Source organism: Oncorhynchus mykiss, chromosome 7 (genome assembly GCF_013265735.2).
Source record: "Oncorhynchus mykiss isolate Arlee chromosome 7, USDA_OmykA_1.1, whole genome shotgun sequence".
Lineage (NCBI taxonomy): Eukaryota > Metazoa > Chordata > Actinopteri > Salmoniformes > Salmonidae > Oncorhynchus > Oncorhynchus mykiss.
The window spans coordinates 67,654,547-67,674,076 of record NC_048571.1 but is presented as its reverse complement, the minus strand read 5'-3'; the positions used below and the strand labels follow the sequence as shown (position 1 = coordinate 67,674,076).

Below are 19,530 nucleotides of genomic sequence, written 5' to 3'. Positions count from 1 at the left end.
TCCCGGAACATATTCCAGTCTGTGCTAGCAAAACAGTTCTGTAACTTAGCATCTGCTTCATCTGATCACTTTTTTATTGACAGAGTCATTGGTGCTTCCTGCTTTAATGTTTGCTTGTAAGCAGGAATCAGGAGGATAGAATGATGGTCAGATTTGCCAAATGGAGGGCGAGGAAGAGCTTTGTACACATTTCTGTGTGTGGAGTAAAAATGTTTTTTGCCCTCTGATTGCAAATTTAACATGCTGGTGGGAATTTGGTAAAACGGATTTAAGTTTCCCTGCATTAAACCTCGAGACTTCCTTAGGTATAGTGCACCAGCTGTTGTTTACAAATATACATAGACCATCCCCCCTTGTCTTGCCAGAGGCTGCTGTTCTATCCTACCGATACAGTGTAAAACCCGCCAGCTGCATGTTGTTCATGTGGTCGTCCAGCCACGACTCGGTGAAATATAAGATATTACAGTTTTTAATGTCCTGTTGCTCGTAGGTCATCGATTTTATTTTCCAATAATTGCAAGTTTGCCAATAGAACAGATGGCAATGGGGGTTTACTCGCTCACCAACGCATCTTCTCTTCACGCAAATGACGGGGATTTGGCCCTGTTCCCGGGAAAGCAGGATATCCTTCATGTCGGACTAATTAAAGGAAAAAGCTTCTACCAGTTCATGGTGAGTAATCGCTGTTCTGATGTCCAGAAGTTATTTTCGGTCATAAGAGACGGTAGCATGTACAACAGTATGTACAAAATAAGTTAAACAAGTTACAAACAACGCAATTTTTTAAAACAAAATAACACATTTGGTTAGGAGCACGTAAAATGTCAGCCATCCTGTCCGATTCTTTTTTTTTACCTTTATTTAACTAGGCAAGTCAGTTATTTTAAGATCAAATTCTTATTTACAATGACTGCCTTGTTCAGAGGCAGAATGACAGATTTTTACCTTGTCAGCTCAGGGATTCGATCCAGCAACCTTTTAGTTACTGGCCCAACACTCTAACCACTAGGTTGCCTGCCGCCCCAAAACTACATTCTACGTTTAAGTGTTCAAGTTCTGCAACTCATCTATCCTCTATCCATTGTGAAGTTATATGAGAGAGCGTTCATTTGCTAAAATTCCACAAAAGCCCCTTCGGCAATCAAAAGAAGCCTGCCTGCCTACTGCTGCCGCTTCCACAGAGCAAATCACCTCCTCTTCCCTTCACCAAAGGAACCAGTGTTGACTTGACTCAGTAGCTCCGCCTTTCACACACACGCGCACACTCGAACCTCTCTACATAGGCTCACTCATGGCTAGTTCTGGGAAGGGCATTTGGCAGGGAGAGATGTTGGGTCTAGATTTGCTTCCAGTGAAAGTGACCAGAACCAGTCTTCCTCCCATAGATTAATGGAGAAGTAGACTACTACAAAAGACTTCAGAACTACAACTTCCTCCTTAAGGTACTCTCTCTCGTTCTCACTCTCTGCCTTTCTATTCTCCTCTCGTTCTATCAGGAAATATTTTATTTTAGACTGTTTATCACTTTTTGTATTTGAAATTTGGTGGGCTGTGATAACACAAAGACATCTCCCTAGCTGTAGATATAAACTGACTTGGGGCTTCGGTCAGTGGTAGCTTTCTGGTTCTCTATCTGCAGTCAGCAGCACTTGCTGAATGTAGGCTAAAGGTTAACGTTACAGACTGGAGGCTCAGCAGTGCCACTGAGGGCAGCAGTGTCTTTCCGTTTTGTGTAACGCTACGGGCATGTCTAATGCATGAATAAGTACTCTTATCGCATGTTTTTGATTTGAACGCACGATTTCTGGTTGTTGGTGTAGATTTTATTTTCATAATTCATGCTCCAAATATTTGTTTTTAAACACTACAGTATGTTTATGTCAGGAAGCAAGTTCAGGGAGTGAGTGATTTAATCGATAAACGAAACATAATCCAAACCAAGAACAACGCACAGACAAGAAACCTAAACAATGACTCCTGGGGAAGGAACCAAAGGGAGGGACATATATAGGGCAGGTAATCAAGGAGGTGATGGAGTCCAGGTGTGTCTGATGACGTGCAGGTGTGCGCCATAACGAGCAGCCTGGTGACCTAGAGGCCAGGGGGAGCACACCTGACAGTTGAAAAATTGTATATAGAGACAAATGCATGAAGGATGAACCTAGAAAATCAGATCTGAAAAATATATTTATGTTGCAATTAACTTTAATATTTAGCAGTAGTAACTTTACAATCACTGTGCCCTTAAATCTTTACATGTCGATCTTCTCTATCCACTCTATCCACTCTATCCACTGTCATTCATCTAAAACAGGCGGTACTGTATATTGAACCAAGCAGTATTATATTATCAAAGCTATACAGTCAGTAGCTACTCTTAGTATCACAAACTATGCCCTGGCTAGTGGTCTTCTGGGTGTCTCGTATATTACACCTATTTTAGGCTACAGTAGATCACGAAGGCACAGCAGAGTGCTCCCCCAATGCAGGCCCAGGAGTGCCTTAAATAGTAAAGGCAAAAGTGACCTTTTAGAACACACTGTCTTAACAACAGACCTTACGGTTGTGCTTCTTATAACTGTATAAGTACAGGGTGTTCATTTTTAGTAATTAGTGTAATGGTAGCAGCAGCACATATTTCCCATTATATGTCCCACTCCCACAGGGATACTAGGCAAGAGCACAAAGGAAACATTGATGACAGTATTACCCTACTGCCACCAAGTAGTGCTGATCCCATCTTACTCTAATGCAACAAGACTAGGGCCTCAGTGTGGAATTTGAACAGTCAAACATGTTGCCAAGCATTGAGATGTTGCCCTGGTCCCTTACAATACCAGATGATTTGTGTGGCCACTGCCAAATAGTCAGCTGGTATTGGCTACTCACAGATACTCAGGCTAATCCTAGAATAGACCCCAGTATGGATCCGTGTGTGGGAACTGACTTTTCTCGGGATCAGTAAAGAATGAAAACAATGTGTCCTAATACAGCCCTCATAAACATAATACACAGTACATACAATACACTAGTTGATTCCATTGTTATAAGTCAACATTGCTATATTATACCTTCAGAGCAGTTAATGTAAGCAGTGTCCCCCTAATTTACTTTGAGAGGAGGGGGTTTTATGCACATCCAAAGTAATAACAGGAGCTGGATAAAAGGACGATCTAATGCATTGAAAGACGGGACTCATGTTTTGCTGCACTGGACCTTTGCTTTTTTCCCCCATTTTATTTTTCTTTGCAGGTCATACTGATCTAGGATCTTAATTTGAGCCAGTTTGCTACAGCAGGAAATAATCCTGTAGCAACAGGACATTTTAATTATTATGTGGATTACAATTCATGGACATTTTTGTAGGGTTTGATACATTTTTCCAGAGGAGAAAATAAAGTCTGAAACTTCAGACCTTTTTAAACCGCAAATACACTACACGTTTTACATTTCCTGCATTGCAGGAACATTCACCTGGAACAGGGTGATAAAATCAACAGTGAAGAGGCGACTCCGGGATGCTGGCCTTCTAGGCAGTTGCAAAGAAAAAGCCTTATCTCAAACTGGCCAATAAAATGAAAAGATTAAGATGGGCAAAAGAACAGACGCTGGACAGAGGAACTCTGCCTAGAAGGCCAGCATCCCGGAGTCGCCTCTTCACTGTTGCCGTTGAGACTGGTGTTTTGCAGGTACTATTTAATGAAGTTGCCAGTTGATGACGTGAGAGGCGTCTGTTTCTCAAACTAGACACTCTAATGTACTTGTCCTCTTGCTCAGTTGTACACCGGGGCCTCCCACGCCTCTTTCTATTCTGGTTAGAGACAGTTTGAGCTGTTCTGTGAAGGGAGTAGTACACATCGTTGTACCAGATTTTCAGTTTCTTGGCAATTTCTCACATGGAATAGCCTTCAATTCTTAGAACAAGAATAGACTGATGAATTTCAGAAGAAAGTTATTTGTTTCTGGCCATTTTCATCCTGTAATCGAACCCAGAAATGCTGATGCTCCAGATACTCAACTAGTCTAAAGAAGGCCAGTTTTATTGCTTCTTTAATGAGCACAACAGTTTTCAGCTGTGCTAACATAATTGCAAAATTAGCCTTTTAAAGTGATAAACTTGGATTAGCTAACACAACGTGTCATTGGAACACAAGAGTGATGGTTGCTGATAATGGGCCTCTGTACGCCAATGTAGATATTCCATAAAAAAATCTGCCATTTCCTGCTACAATATTCCTTTACAACATTAACAATGTCTACACTGTACTTCTGATCAATGTTATTTTAATGGACAAAGAACATTTGCTTTTCTTTCAAAAACAAGGACATTTCTAAGTGACATTTTTGAACGGTAGTGTGTGTAGCAGGTCATATGTAGCTGTTTGCTGTGTATCACTTTTCACTATATAAAACCAGCTGATTTGTGATTGTACTGTCTTCATAGCACACTGACTATGTTAGATACATGGTTGTTCAATGAATAAAGCCCACTTTGTCTTCCTCAGTGTTATGGAGAAGCATAATGATCCCAATATAAGGTTCAATAAGATGGCCCACCAGGAGATGGGTCTGGTCCAGCCTGTCCCTGTGGCCAACACCCAGACCAGGGGACAGTGGTCCAGCAAGCTGGAGTACCTCCTGGCTGTGGCCGGACAGATCATCGGCCTGGGGAATGTATGGAGGTTCCCATACCTGTGCTACAAAAATGGGGGAGGTGAGCATCACATGGTCATACATTTAAAACACACATTAAATGTGTGGAGATGTGAATCTTTGACTTTCCGATCATCAATGCAAAAAAGCTAGGCACTTTGTTTACTTCGTTGCGGTGGAGACAGTACAATCCTTTTTATTTCTTATGCTAATGATTATTTTGAGAATTCCTAAAATTGCTAAACAGAATAGCTGGTCTTGCTGATTTGCATATTGTTGAGTTTTAACCTAAGCTGGTCATAATGTTGGAAAATATGTCTCGTTCTCAGCCGGCTCTCTAGCAATTAAACCTGGGGATGAGGTTAAAAAACATGTTGTTAAAGGTCCAATGCAGATGTTTTTATCTCACAGAATGAACTGTTAGCAAGGCCTCAAAAAAGCTTTATATACCAGAGCTGCAATGTTGCGATTGTTTGTGAGAATGCCAACAGGTGTGGTTCCCGTGGGGGAAAGACTGTATTGGGGAAAGGTTCCCGTGGGGGTTGCCATGGAAGCCAAGAAGGGGAGTGAGATGTGTGTGTGCTCAAACACACATGCATGTGGGGGTCTGGGAGATTAAGTGTGTCCATCTGATGAATGGGCATGTGCCTGAACTCAATTTTATACACTAATTGTAGTCTCACCCATTCATTTCTAATGACCACTCATTTTTCACCGGCAACACCACAGGTGTAAATAACTTAAATAAAACACCCAAAATGTAATGAAAATCATCAAAATGTATTTTGTGTGTTCAGATCCGCTGTGTGGACAAAGTCATGGAACCTTATGACAATCAGATTAAATTAACTACATATTTCAGAGAGAGAACTTGTAAATCGGTCCAATTTGATCAGAACACATCAGGAGGGTTAAGAGGGTACCTTACACTGATTATTTTTTTCTTTTTACCATTTTATTTGAAACAATCTTATCAAAGTGCAATTTCTCAAGCAAGAATTTTGCTCGGACTGTCTGGGAGTGGTTTGAGTAGGGAGGGGAAAACTGAACACTATCTGTTATTGGCAGAGAGATTTGGAACTCTTTCTTATTGGTCTATGTTTTCCAACTTAGATTGCACTATGCAGAAATTGCTCTGCCATTTCCTGGTTGCTAAAATTATAATATTTCACCTGAATTCAGTGTATGTGACAAAACAAGCAAATACAGTTTAGAGAATCATTGTTCTATCTAAACCACTGTGAAATATATTTTCCATCATATTTTATTTTCAGCTGTTTGAAGCTGGTGTGCAAAACATAGAAATAGCACACAAAGAACAGATCTACCGCTTATTTAAACTTGCTTCCAACGAGTATGACAGATCTATAATAAGCATTTCAATTTAAATTTTCTCAGGTTGCCCAAAAAGTTACATATTGCAGCTAATTTAACACCTGGTGATGTCACTAGGCAGGCCAAAACTCCATCCCACCAAAACATGCTGAAATGTTAGGCGTTCTTTTCAAGCACCTCTTACACTAAAAGGGCATTATCATAATTTTCACAATATTATTCCAACCTCATAGGAAAATCATGTTTTTGACTGCACTGGGCTTTTAAGTTATGGTCTTAATCCTCTTGGTAAATTACATGTTTACTTGTGGTTTAACTTGTGTTGTTCTTAAGGGGTGTTCTTCATCCCTTATGTGCTTTTCCTGTTCACCTGTGGCATTCCCCTCTTTCTTCTGGAGACCTCCCTGGGCCAGTACACCACGCAGGGCAGCATCACCTGCTGGAGGAAGATCTGCCCCCTGTTTGAAGGTAAACTTCAGGACCCATATTTATAAAGCGTCACGGAGTAGGACTGCTGATCTAGAATCAGGCCCTGGCCATATAATCTTAGTCGTTATGATCTAAAAGGCATTCCTCCTACACTGATATGGTTCATAAAACGGACACAGGGTCTTGCTGTGCATACGGCAGGCACGTGCACAGATAGAGCCCTATGGGTGCTTGAGCACATGCCCTTTTTCCCTCCTGTTAAAAAAGTGCCCTTCCGATTGGTGGCGTTTAAAAAAAATAATACATATTTCATTTTCTTTAACTTTTCTCTCTTGTAACATTAATGAATGCAGTGAATTGCCTATCAAATTAGATCCTTTCTCATAAACTCGTGAATCTTGAAAGAAGTCCCCTCCCCGCCCTTCTGTTGCAGCACTCGTTCTCATCACATGCATGTGCTACCTACCAGCGCCGTGCAGTGAGTTTGAAATTAATACCACCAAGTTACTTTGGAGTTGCTACAGTATGATCTTAATTTGATCACCCTGTTGCAGGATAACATTTCTGCAATGTAGGAAATGTAAAACGTGCAGTGTATTTCAGGTTTTAAAACGGCTTCTGAAGTTTGTAATTTCCACTTTGAAATTTCAGACTTGATTTTCCCTAACTAAAAATAAATCAGCCCCTACAAAAATGTCCATTAATTTTAATCCACATAATAATTAACCTTTCCTGTTGCTGCAGAATTATTTTCCTGCCTACGCAAACTGGCTCAAATTAAAATCCTACATCTGTAGCATGTCAGGGTCCAGGAACAGGGCAATTGCAATTCAACTGTTTGTCAGTAGGAGAACAAATTCAAATCAAGTAAAGACTAACTTGCTTTACAGCCAAGCTAACTAGCTGATGCATCTAGCCTACATTACCAATGATAAGATGATATAGCTCACCCAAGTAGTGGTTCTAGCAAAGATACTTAACTAACTCTGTGGATTGGAATTAATGGACATTCTTGTTGAGGTTGATACATTTTCGTAAGTCGGTAGTAAAAACTTATGAAGCCTTTTTAAACCTCAAATACACTGCAAGTTTTAGTTCTGCAACAGGGTGATCAAATTAAGATCCTACATCTGTACAGGGCCAGACAATGATCCATAGGTACGTACGTGCTTTTCCTTCTGTAAATTATATTGCACTATTCTATTTGTAAAAGCTTGACTGTGATTTTAATCACTATGCTTTACCAGTTTGAAACAATATAAGGCTACATTTTAGATTACTTGTAATGGCACTCTGGGGATGATGGGTCTTTTTTTTAATCTAACTTATATTATACATTTGTTAACTTAAGGTATAGGGGGCAGCATTTTCACTTTTGGATAAATAGCGTGCCCAATTTCAACTTCCTGCTACTCATGCCTAGAATATAAGATATGCATATTAGTAGTAGCTTTGGATAGCAAACACTCTGAAGTTTCTAAAACTGTTTGAATCATGTCTGTGAGTATAACAGAACTTATGAGGACTAACTGTTCAGAATTTTTGTCTGTTCACTGAGGTCTCATTGGGAAACAATATTTCTTAGGAACTTGTTTTCAGTTCCTACCGCTTCCACTGGATGTCACCCGTCTTTGGAATTTCTTTGGAATTTGGTTGAGGTTATTAATTTGTGCAATGAAGAAGTACGGCCATCTAGGAACTGCATAACACTGTTGAGAGTTGCGCAAGACTTGAAAAGTAGCTTGGTTTGTTGTCTTCCTGTATTGAACACAGATAGACCCGTCTTCCATTTGATCGATTATTAATGTTTAAAAATACCTAAAGTTGTATTACAAAAGTAATTTGAAATGTTTTGGCAAAGTTTACAGACAACTTTTAAAATATTTTGCATTGACGTTGAGCAATTTGGAAGCTGTTTTTTTCTGGATCAAACGCGCCAAATAAATGGACATTTTGGATATACAGTGGGGCAAAAAAGTATTTAGTCAGCCACCAATTGTGCAAGTTCTCCCACTTAAAAAGATGAGATCTTTGTTACTTATTTTCCACCATAATTTGCAAATAAATTCATCAAAAATCCTACTATGTGATTTTCTGGATTTTTTTTCCTCATTTTGTCTGTCATAGTTGAAGTGTACCTATGATGAAAATTACAGGCCTCTCATCTTTTTATCATAGGTACACTTCAACTATAGTCACATGGATAGATGGCAGCATTCGCGCTAAACTGAAAGCGCAAACCATAGTATTTAACCATGGCAAGGTGACTGAAAATATGGTTGAATACAAACAGTGTAGTTTTTCCCTCCGTAAGGCAATCAAACAGGCAACACGTCAGTAGAGACAAAGTGGAATCACTATTCAACAGCTCAGACACAAGATGTATGTGGCAGGGTCTACAGTTGTGGCCAAAAGTTTTGAAAGTGACACAAATATTAATTTTCACAAAGTCTGCTGCCGCAGTGTCTTTAGATATTTTTGTCAGATGTTACTATGGAATACTGTAGATTAATTACAAGCATTTCATAAGTGTCAAAGGCATTTATTGACAATTACATGAAGTTGTTGCAAAAAGTAAATATTTGCAGTGTTGACCCTTCTTTTTCAAGACCTCTGCAATCCACCCTGGCATGCTGTCAATTAACTTCTGGGCCACATCCTGACTGATGGCAGCCCATTCTTGCATAATCAATGCTTGGAGTTTGTCAGAATTTGTGGGTTTTTGTTTGTCTACCCGCCTCTTGAGGATTGACCACAAGTTCTCAGTGGGATTAAGGTCTGGGGAGTTTCCTGGCCATGGACCCAAAATATCATGTTTTGTTCCCCGAGCCACTTAGTTATCACTTTTGCTTTATGGCAAGGTGCTCCATCATGCTGGATGTTCGTCACCAAATTGTTCCTGGATGGTTGGGAGAAGTTGCTCTCGGAGGATGTACCATTCTTTATTCATGGCTGTGTTCTTAGGCACAATTGTGAGTGAGACCACTCCCTTGGCTGAGTAGCAACCTCACACATGAATGGTCTCAGGATGCTTTACTGTTGGCATGACACAGGACTGATGGTAGCGCTCTCCTTGTCTTCCCCGGACAAGCTTTTTTCCGGATGCCCCAAACAATCGGAAAGAGGATTCATCAGGGAAAATTACTTTACCCCAGTCCTTAGCAATCCAATCCCTGTACCTTTTGCACAATATCAATCTGTCACAGATGTTTTTCCTGGAGAGAAGTGGCTTCTTTGCTGCCCTTCTTGACACCAGGCCATCCTCAAAGTCTTCGCCTCACTGTGCGTGCAGATGCACTCACACCTGCCTGCTGCCATTTCTGAGCAAGCTCTGTACTGTTGGTGCCCCGATCCCGTAGCTGAATCAACTGTAGGAAACGGTCCTGGCGCTTGCTGGACTTTCTCGGGTGCCCCGAAGCCTTCTTCACAACAATTGAACCGCTCTCCTTGAAGTTCTTGATGATCCGATAAATGGTTGATTTAGGTGCAAACTTACTGGCAGCAATATCCTTGCCTGTGAAGCCCTTTTTGTGCAAAGCAATGACGACGGCGCATGTTTCATTGCAGGTAACCATGGGTGACAGAGGAACAGAGGAACAATGATTCTGGGCACCATCCTTCTTTTGAAGCTTCCAGTCTGTTATTCGAACTCCATCTGCATGACAGAGTGATCTCTAGCCTTGTCCTCGTCAACACTCACACCTGTGTTAACGAGAGAATCACTGACATGATGTCCTTTTGTGGCAGGGCTGAAATGCAGTGGAAATGTTTTTTGGAATTCAGTTCATTTGCATGGCAAAGAGGGACTTTACAATTAATTAATTAATCTGGTCCCTCTTCATAACATTCTGGAGTATATGCAAATTGCCATCATACAAACTGAGGCAGCAGACTTTGAAAATTAATATTAGTGTCATTCTCAACTTTTGACCACGACTGTGGTCAAAGACAAAACAAAACTTGCTCCCAGACAAAACAAACACCTTCTTCGCCCTCTTTGAGGATAACACAGTGCCAGCTATTAGTCTACTACAGAGCGAGTTGTCTTGGTTGGTTGCCGTCTCTCCTTCCCTGCTGCCCGTGTCAATCCGCCCCTCCCTCGCCTGCCAGACCGGCACCTCTCTCCGTTAATAAAGTTCCTTAAAAATATATTTTCTGCTGCTTCCCTCACTCAGATCGGGCCGGATCTGGATCCAACCAGCTCCATTTCAGAACGGGTCCAACTTTTTGGACTTGTGAAGACCTCTAGTTCAAAGATTCACACGTCTGTCTTGTAGGAATGGCACCATAACTTATTAATCAGGTCTGGGGAATTTGAAAGGAGTCTAATCTACATCAAAGAGAAACACAGTTTCTATGGTCCTAGGTCGAGAATATTAGGGCTCTCGAGTGGCGCAGCGTCTAAGGCACTGCATCTCAGTGCATAAGGCGTCACTACAGTCCCTGGTTTGAATCCAGGCTGTATCACATCCGGCTGTGACTGGGAGTCCCAAAGGGCGGCGCACAATTGGCCCAGCGTCGTCCGGGTTTGGCCGGGGTAGGCCATCACTTTAAATTAAAATTGGTTCTTAACTGACTTGCCTTGTTAAAAAAATATAGTTTAAAAATATGATTTGAAATGAATATACTGGACCATAACATGTTTAACTGTGTTTCTCTTTGATGTAGATTAGACTCCTTTCAAAGTCCCCAGCCCTGATTAATAAGTTACAGTGCCATTCCAACAAGACAGACGTGTGAGTCTTTGAACTAGAGGTCTTCAAGGGTCTGAAAGGTCTGAATACTTTCCGAATGCACTGTATGAGACCACTTGTTATTTGTCACATATATTTCTCAGAAGAAACAATTATTTTCTGAACATTTACATCTCCATATTTGTCCGGAAACAACTTCTCATCTTTTCTCCTTTATTGGTTTATTCTCCTCCTCCTCTTCCTCCTCTTCAGGACTGGGTTATGGTGGTCAGGTGGTAGTTCTGTATTCCAGCATCTATTACATCATCATCCTGGCCTGGGCCTTCTTCTACCTCTTCTCCTCGTTCAGCTCTGAGCTCCCCTGGGCTAGTTGTAGAAACAGCTGGAACACAGGTATGTATTTCAGTGTAGTGCCAGTCTGCTTGTGAGTGCCAGTCTGCTTGTGCTATAATGCCAACTGCTTGTCACTCATTGACAAGGACTGCAATGGAGTTGGCATTGCCAAGACCACAGACAAATCTGGGACCAGGTTAACTTCAGTGTGTAGACATGTTGATGGAGACGTACTGTGGCTATTAAGCTCAAATTAAAGATAGTATCTTTCATTTATGGACACTACTTCAGACTGACTTAACTCCATTTTTGGCAAGTGAGTTGATAAATGTTTTCTTTTTAAATGTCTCCTTATCCAGGAAAGATTCAGAGTTCTGAGACATGCTTGTTAATGTGTAATTTCCTCCTAACCAGCAACCTGCGTGGAGTTTGACAGAAAAGTAGTAGGATATCTAAACTGGACAATAACAGGAAACGCAACATCGCCAGTGAGAGAGTTCTGGGAGTGAGTATACAAAACCATTCTAATGAATCAAGTCTTTATTAACCACCAGATGGGCACAATGGCTATGTGCCTTAGGAGGTGCTGAGAGAATGATGAACAGCAAGTGGTGGGATTGGAACTGAAAATATCATTTGCAGGAGAAGAGTTTTGAATCTCACAGACAGTGTCTACAAGCTTGGAAATATTCGCTGGGACCTATCTTTGTGTCTTCTATTGTCCTGGATTATCTGTTACTTCTGTGTCTGGAAAGGAGTGAAGTCTACTGGGAAGGTAAGGTGGCATCTCTGCCATTCAGCCTGATGACACCATGAATGGTGTAAAGTTGTTAGGATGAGCCATAGACTGAGTAAACGTAATGCTGGTCCGCTCTCCCCTTAGGTGGTCTATTTCACTGCCACCTTCCCCTATGTGATGCTGTTGGTGTTGCTAGTTCGTGGACTCACACTGCCAGGGGCCATAGATGGTATCAAGTTCTACCTCTACCCGGACCCAGCCCGCCTCGCTGACCCACAGGTAGGTGTAGCAAAAACATCATTACATACTGTAGCGATTCATGGGGGATAAAAGGTAATGTCTCTGCCTGTGTTTTAACCCTGGTCGGCATGACCACTGGCCCAAGAAAGTTTACTCCCTTGGGAGAACAGTTTGCGTTCTTAAGAACGTCAGATTTGTTACAATAGCAATACCTTATGAAAAATAAGAAGACTGAATTTCAAAGGAAATACATTTCCTGTTGACTTATTATAGCTACGAGCTCAAAATAGGCACCATTTTTTGAATTGGCCTCTGATACCCTGGGATGAGACTAGTGGATCGGAACTGTGAAACTCTGAATACTATTGTGTCTCTCTCTGGTATGTCTCACAGGTGTGGATGGATGCTGGAACACAAATCTTCTACTCCTATGCGATCTGCATCGGCTGCCTGACCGCCCTTGGCAGCTATAACAAGTATGACAACAACTGTTACAAGTGAGTGGAAGAATGAAGTACACTGACATAAATGTTTTTATTTTGATTAGCATTTATTTAACTAGCCAAGTCAGTTAAGAACAAATTCATATTTACAATGACGGCCTACCCTGGCCAAACCCAGATGACGCTGGGCCAATGCACTGCTTTATGGGACTCCCAATCACGACTGGATGTGATACAGCCTGGTGTCGAACCAGGGACTGTAGAGTCTTGCACTGAGATGCAGTGCCTTAGAACGGTGCGCCACTCGGGAGCGATAAATGAGACTAGCTAGATAATATGTGCAGGCAGAACGTTTTCCCTTGCCTGCAAAAGCATTCCCTGTGCATATAATTCTTTGGAAGTTGGGTTGCAGAAATGGGAGGCTGTCTGGAAAGTTGATCTGCATATTGTAGGTCATTTGAATTCCTTTTGTGTTTTGACTAACAGGGAAGTGAATCTCTTTTTAGGGACTGTGTGTACCTGTGCCTTTTGAACAGCGGAACCAGCTTCGTGGCTGGTTTTTCTATCTTCTCTGTACTGGGCTTCATGGCTTATGAACAGGGGACAGACATCGCAACTGTGGCCGAATCAGGTAAGTGTTGTAGAAAAGCAGCAGTGAGATTTTAATGATTGAATTAAATTAGTAATGAATAAACAAATGCCCAAATAAACAGACCTTTTAAAGTTATGCTTTGTTACAAGACAGGTGTCTGAGCCTTTCAAGGAGCTAACTATTCCCTCTGACCTGCCCCTGAAAGTATAGTAATGAGTTTACCTGTGTTACTGCATACAGGTCCTGGCCTGGCGTTCATCGCCTACCCTCGTGCTGTGGCCATGATGCCAGTACCCCAACTCTGGGCCATTTTTTTCTTCATCATGATCATCCTACTGGGGTTAGATAGTCAGGTAAGTTAGAGTGGCCCTGAAGGCCTATTAAATTATTTGCCTAATAAAGGATAATTACATTGACCTACAATAAATGCAACAATCATCACTAAACTCAATGGACGTGATGCTGTGAAGATGTAGCTAGTATTTGTTACTGTAATTTAATTATGCCAATGTGCTTTCATCAATTGAAAGCCCTTAATCTATTTTATGAGAATTTGTAAGATTTCTTGTTTGCATAAAATAGACGCAGACCAGTCTTTCAATAATAGGTCATATAATTTATTCTCGGACCGCGCTCCCACTTAAACACGTGCAGCAGTTTATATACAGATCATGACGTCATTTCACTGCTTTAACAGAATCCCCTCCTCTCGACCGGGACAAAGTAAGGTGAAAAGTTCATTCTAACTTACTAACATACTCCCAGATAACTTTTGACCCCTCAACATTATCGATCACCACTGAACTGACAGTTTTAATTTACAGAAAACCTAGGAATGCACTCACTGCCTTATCTAAAAACCCCAGAGCTAAGTTTCAGTAGGGTCAACCATAGGCTAACGACCTTCTGTGTTTACACAGTCCACAACCCATTTGTTTCTGCCTAGTTGGAATGGTGTTCATTAACTTTTTATTACTCCTTGTCCGTGTCACACAATCCCTTCTTATGAACTCATATTGTCAATCACTTATACAACAAAGTATAAGTTTACCTAGTTACAATTATATTTAAAATGGGGATATTGTTTATTCATTTATCAATAATAAATTCAACAGTATTTCAAATAAGATAGTTTCCACTAAGAACCCCATCCTTAACAGCTTCTACCCCCTGCTGAACAATTAATCAAATGGCCACCACTATTTACATTTACATTGTCCCCCCCCCCCCCATTTGTTTTGTACACTGCTGCTACTCGCTGTTTATTATCTATGCATTGTCACTTCACCCCTACCTACATGTACAAATTACCTCAACTAGCCTGTACCCCCGCACACTGACTCGGTGTCCCCTGTATATAGCCTCGTTATTTTTATTTTATTGTGCTACTTTTTATTATTTTTTACTTTTGTTTATTTGGTAAATATTTTCTTAACTCTTCTTGAACTGCACTGCTGGTTAAGGGCTTGTAAGTAAGCATGTCACATTATGGTCTCGACTTGTTGTATTCGATGCATGTGACAAATAAAGTTTGATTTGATCATCTCTGATTCAGTTCGTAGGTCTGGAGGCTCTGATGACAGCTATCTCAGACATGTATCCCTCCTTCTTCCTGGTTGGTCATCGGCGTAAAATTCTCCTCCTCATCATCAGTGTGGGTAGCTTTTTCATCGGCCTGGTCATGGTCACAGAGGTGAGAGGTCATCTGAAGTCATTATTATATAAGGAATTTTGAATTTCAAAGGCATCATTATTAGCTCAATCATGACAGTAACCAGGTATATGATTGATAATCTACCTCCCAAGTGTTGTTTCAACATATCCCTGTGTTTCAGCATACCACACTTTGGGGGACATAACTCGTTCTGCAGAATTGTTGGCAGATTCCACTTATTCCATAAGGACTTGGGCCACTGGACACACTTAAGATCATTGTCTGAGTGTTTTGTACACTCTGGAGGTAGATTATCGAGTCTTATTGTTGTTCTCAATAAGAATGTACTTTATGAATTATTTCTCTCCACACCATCCTCTGTTTGCAGGGAGGCCTGTATATCTTCCAGCTGTTTGATTACTATGCCTGCAGTGGGATGACTCTTCTTCTCTTCGCTGTACTACAGTCAGTGTGTGTCAGCTGGGTTTATGGTGAGTTAGTCCTGTCTGCTTCAGTAGCTCTTAAGGCATGCTTCGGAGTGTGCTCGTATACTCCCTTAACGCCTTTGCTTGATGAAAAACTATAAAAAAGCAGCAATAGTTCTGTTTGTCCATCGCCGTAGCGAGTATACACTTCATCAACATAGCTTAAGAAATCTATCATTCATTTGGACGTTTTTGCAGAGGAGATCTTAGTTGCGCAATTTTACATCCAACTAAGATGTATAGTGCAGTATTTGTCAAGTGCAAAAATGTGCATGAAAACGATTAGTCTCTCATTGAATGACAACAAACACTTGAAGAATCACTACTGTTGACCAATCACTGGCAACGGGGTGTAGACTTCGGCTAGCCTTGAGATAAAAATGTGTGTGCACGAACAGCCGGAAAAACCTTTGCCCGAGACCACAATGAACAAAAATGTCACAAAATGTCATCGTAATATATGCACAAACAGTTCTGAACTGTTTCGGATAGGAAGCATGCAGACACCTTTAGTGTCAGTGCCTTTATATTACTTTATAAACCATTTATAAACATTTATATATACATGACAATGCCTTGATAAATGTTTGTAAGTTATTGTAAAGTGTTACCGCTATCCTTGTAGATCTTATGAAAACATCATATTAAAAGACCCTGAATGGCCCCATTCCATCAATCACAGATAGAGGCACTGCATCTCAGTGCAAGAGGCATCATTACAGACCCTGGTTCGATTCCAGGCTGTATCACAACCGGCCGTGATTGGGAGTCCCATAGGGCAGCGCACAATTGGCCCAGCGTCGTCTGGGTTTGGCCGGGGAGGGCCGTCCTTGTAAATAAGTATTTGTTCTTAACTGACTTGCCAAGTTAAATAAAGGTTACATTTAAAATGTTAAAAAAATATCAATCACAGATATTCCCTCAGGAGGTTTCTCTTAGCGGTGGTAATGGCGTTATCCAAGCTTTTCCTCTTGCAGACATTCGCATTTTGGACATCGATGAGAAACGACACCTGTCTAAAACAGTATCAAAAAAGTAAACCTGTCGTCCGGTTTTCCCAATCTGCAATTGCTTGAATCTGTTTGTCACTTGGTGGTTTGAGAAGGTTTACCTGGATGGTATTTGATTGACCAACTGACCAAACCCTTTCCTTGACTGCTGTGATTGAGCCTCTGTTATGTTTACTCTACAGGTGCAGATCGTCTGTACGATAATATAGAGGACATGATCGGTTATCGACCATTACCCCTCATTAAGTACTGTTTGAAGTATATCACTCCAGTCATCTGCACTGTAAGTATTACTTCTTAACACCCTACTCTCAACAGCAAATTCATTAGTTATTTTTCAGACTATTGTTATACAGATGTAGGATCTTAATTTGAACAAGTTTGCTACAGCAGAGAAATAATCCTGCAGCAACATTATGTGTAATTATTATGTGGGTTATAATTAATGGGCATTTTTGTAGGGGTTGATACATTTTTCATAAGAGAAAATCAAGTCGGAAATGTCAAAATGGAAATTAAACAGCTTCAGAAACCTTTTTGTAAACCTTAAATACACTACAAGTTTTGTATTTCTTGCATTGCAGGAAAGTTCTCCTGCAACAGGTTGGTCAAATTAAGATCCAATATCTGTAGTAAACATGACGTTGATGTCACAGTAATACAAGTGATTTACAGACAAACAAAAGTTAAAAAGTTGACAATACATAGAAATGGAAATCAAATGGATGTCTGTGTAACCTATGTAAAGTAGAGAATCCTTCCTTTACGTTCAATATAAATGTTTCACCATAAACCTGACCTAAAAGTACTGGAAAATGGTAACCTTGTTCTCTCTGTCCTCACTCAAGCCTCACTGTTACTCTACTATATTATAATTAGTACAATGCTCTCTGAAAATACATTGTTCTTTAATGTTTATTATAAAACATCCCTCCATATATTTTTGTTCTAGGCTACGTTTGTCTTCTCCTTGATTAGGTTTACCCCGCTAAAGTTCAACAACACCTTTGAGTATACTTGGTGGGGTTACGCCATTGGTTGGTGGTTCACCCTCTCCTCCACACTCATAGTTCCTCTGTGGATGGTGTACATTGTGAGTGTCACTCCTGGTACACTGCGACAGGTAAATAGTTACTTTGTTAAACTTCTATAGCGTTTTTTCATAACAGAAAAACATCTCAAAGCACTTCAAAAGCTACAAAAAACAAGCAATATATCATGGGAAGCCTAGCTAGGTAGGTCAATTGTTGTCTCTCTCTTAATACAATGATATACTAATATATTTATATTACAGCATATTCATATTCCATTCACCCAGCTCGTTGTATAATTCCTTCTCGCATCCTCTCACCTTTTCCCTTGTGGACTTCATTGCACAACAGCTGTCTGTGACCAGGTGCAATAACCTCTCCAAGCCAAACCTTCATACCATAACTGCTACACAACCTACATATTTGTCAGCAAACTAGAGCTAAACCCACAGTTAATGTGTACAATCAGTTACACAGTTAGGCCCTGGTACGATTTATATTTATTTAACTAGGCAAGTCAGTTAAATAAGAATTTGTTCTTACAATGACAGCCTACCAGGGAACAGTGGGTTTAACAGATTTTTACCTTATCAGCTTGGGGATTTGATCCAGCAACCTTTCAGTTACTGGCCCAACGCTCTAACCACTAGACTACCTGCTACCCCGAATAAATTAATAAAACCGAACACTTACCCTGACTTGGAAGAGTCGCAGTGTTGGATAGCCTTAGCCAGCTAGCTAATATAAATAGCATTCCTCTCTGTTTGAGTAGGCTAAATTAACTGCATTTGCTAAGTAAGTGAAAGAAACTCTCTCTACTACTGCTTTTCCTTAAATAAAAATACATTTAAAAAATGGTTAAATGATTGTCTTTCTCTCTCTTTGAGTCAACTACTCACCACAGTTTATGCGCTGCAGTGCTATCTTGCTGTAGCCTACATTATGCTACATTATGCTTTCAGTACTAGATTAATTCTCTGATCCTTTGATTGGATGGACAATATATCAGTTCATACTGCAAGAGTTCAAAACATTTTATTAAATTCACTGAGGAGGATGGTCCTCCCATTCCTCCTCTAAGGAGCCTCCACTGTTACACGCTGATGTTGTTTCTTTTACAAAAAAAATAAGTGAAAAAATCTATGCTCTCCAAACATCACCAGTTATTGTCTCATTCCCCCTCGTAGCCCCTTTTTAAAATGCTCCTCTGTCCTCTCTCTCCTTCCTCAGAGACTGTCTATCCTCACCACGCCCTCAGAGGATCTCCCTATTACCAAGGCCCAGAAAAAGGCCCTCCTGGCCAAGCAGTCCGAGCTGGACAGACCTCTGGGGGACATGAAGATACCAACCTGGGGCCACAATCTCATAGACAGAGATACTCTCTCGCTCGCCCACCATCCCTACAGGCCTGGAGACAAGCAGGTCCAGCCAGTCACTCACTCTCCTAAAGGTTGTGACACTGTGACTGTGTGACACTGTGTTTGGTCTGAGTGGGTTAGGAAAGTATATATCATCCACCACAGGCCTTTTTCTTGGGAGAGCGTTGTGGGCAAGTGCTTTCAAAACACACACTACTTCCTGTGTGTAGCATTATTAAGGAGACGTAGCAGCACTGGTTCTGGGAAAGTCTTGGATGTGGAAATAGTTTGGGCCAGAACACACTGAAGTGAGATAGTGAGTAAGGTCCAGCACAAAAGATGGACCTTTGAAGTTGTGCTTTAATCAGGACTTGGGTCATGTAGGACACAGTATTTCATCGAAATTCATGACTTTCTGTCACCGAACATAGTGGAAACAAAGGCATATGACGATCATGCTCTTGGTCACAGTTGGTTAAATGATTCTGTATATACATGTGATCAAACCCTTTTTAATAAAGAAAGGTAATATTT

General features: G+C 40.8%; 1 protein-coding gene across 6 annotated transcripts; it reads left to right on the top strand.

Moving 5' to 3' along the window:
* Positions 1-1,231: 1,231 nt before the first annotated feature.
* Positions 1,232-19,530, top strand: LOC110528327 (sodium- and chloride-dependent GABA transporter 2). Of its 6 annotated transcripts, XR_002474236.2 has the most exons (16): positions 1,232-1,442; positions 4,506-4,714; positions 6,322-6,456; positions 11,364-11,504; positions 11,859-11,949; positions 12,087-12,219; positions 12,328-12,462; positions 12,817-12,920; positions 13,373-13,497; positions 13,699-13,811; positions 15,014-15,151; positions 15,501-15,603; positions 16,790-16,890; positions 17,192-17,210; positions 17,560-17,730; positions 18,869-19,530. XR_002474236.2 is itself a non-coding variant. In XM_021610310.2 (15 exons), the coding sequence occupies exons 2-15, from the start codon at positions 4,510-4,512 to the stop codon at positions 17,597-17,599; spliced, it is 1,557 nt and encodes a 518-aa protein (XP_021465985.1). In that variant the 5' UTR covers positions 1,232-1,442; positions 4,506-4,509; the 3' UTR covers positions 17,600-17,730. The 6 variants fall into 6 exon arrangements, 4 of the variants coding, with proteins under 4 accessions (XP_021465985.1, XP_036839801.1, XP_021465983.1 ...); XR_002474237.2 differs by lacking the exon at positions 17,192-17,210 and having other exon boundaries at positions 17,586-17,730; XM_021610310.2 differs by lacking the exon at positions 18,869-19,530 and having other exon boundaries at positions 17,586-17,730.

Bases quoted from the DNA above. Each gene is read 5' to 3' on its own strand.
- LOC110528327 (XM_021610308.2), top strand. From the start codon at position 4,510: ATGGAGAAGCATAATGATCCCAATATAAGGTTCAATAAGATGGCCCAC. The intron at 12,463-12,816 runs GTAGGTGTAGCA...TATGTCTCACAG, and splicing joins CCCGCCTCGCTGACCCACAG to GTGTGGATGGATGCTGGAAC. The intron at 16,891-17,559 runs GTAAGTATTACT...TTTTTGTTCTAG, and splicing joins TCACTCCAGTCATCTGCACT to GCTACGTTTGTCTTCTCCTT.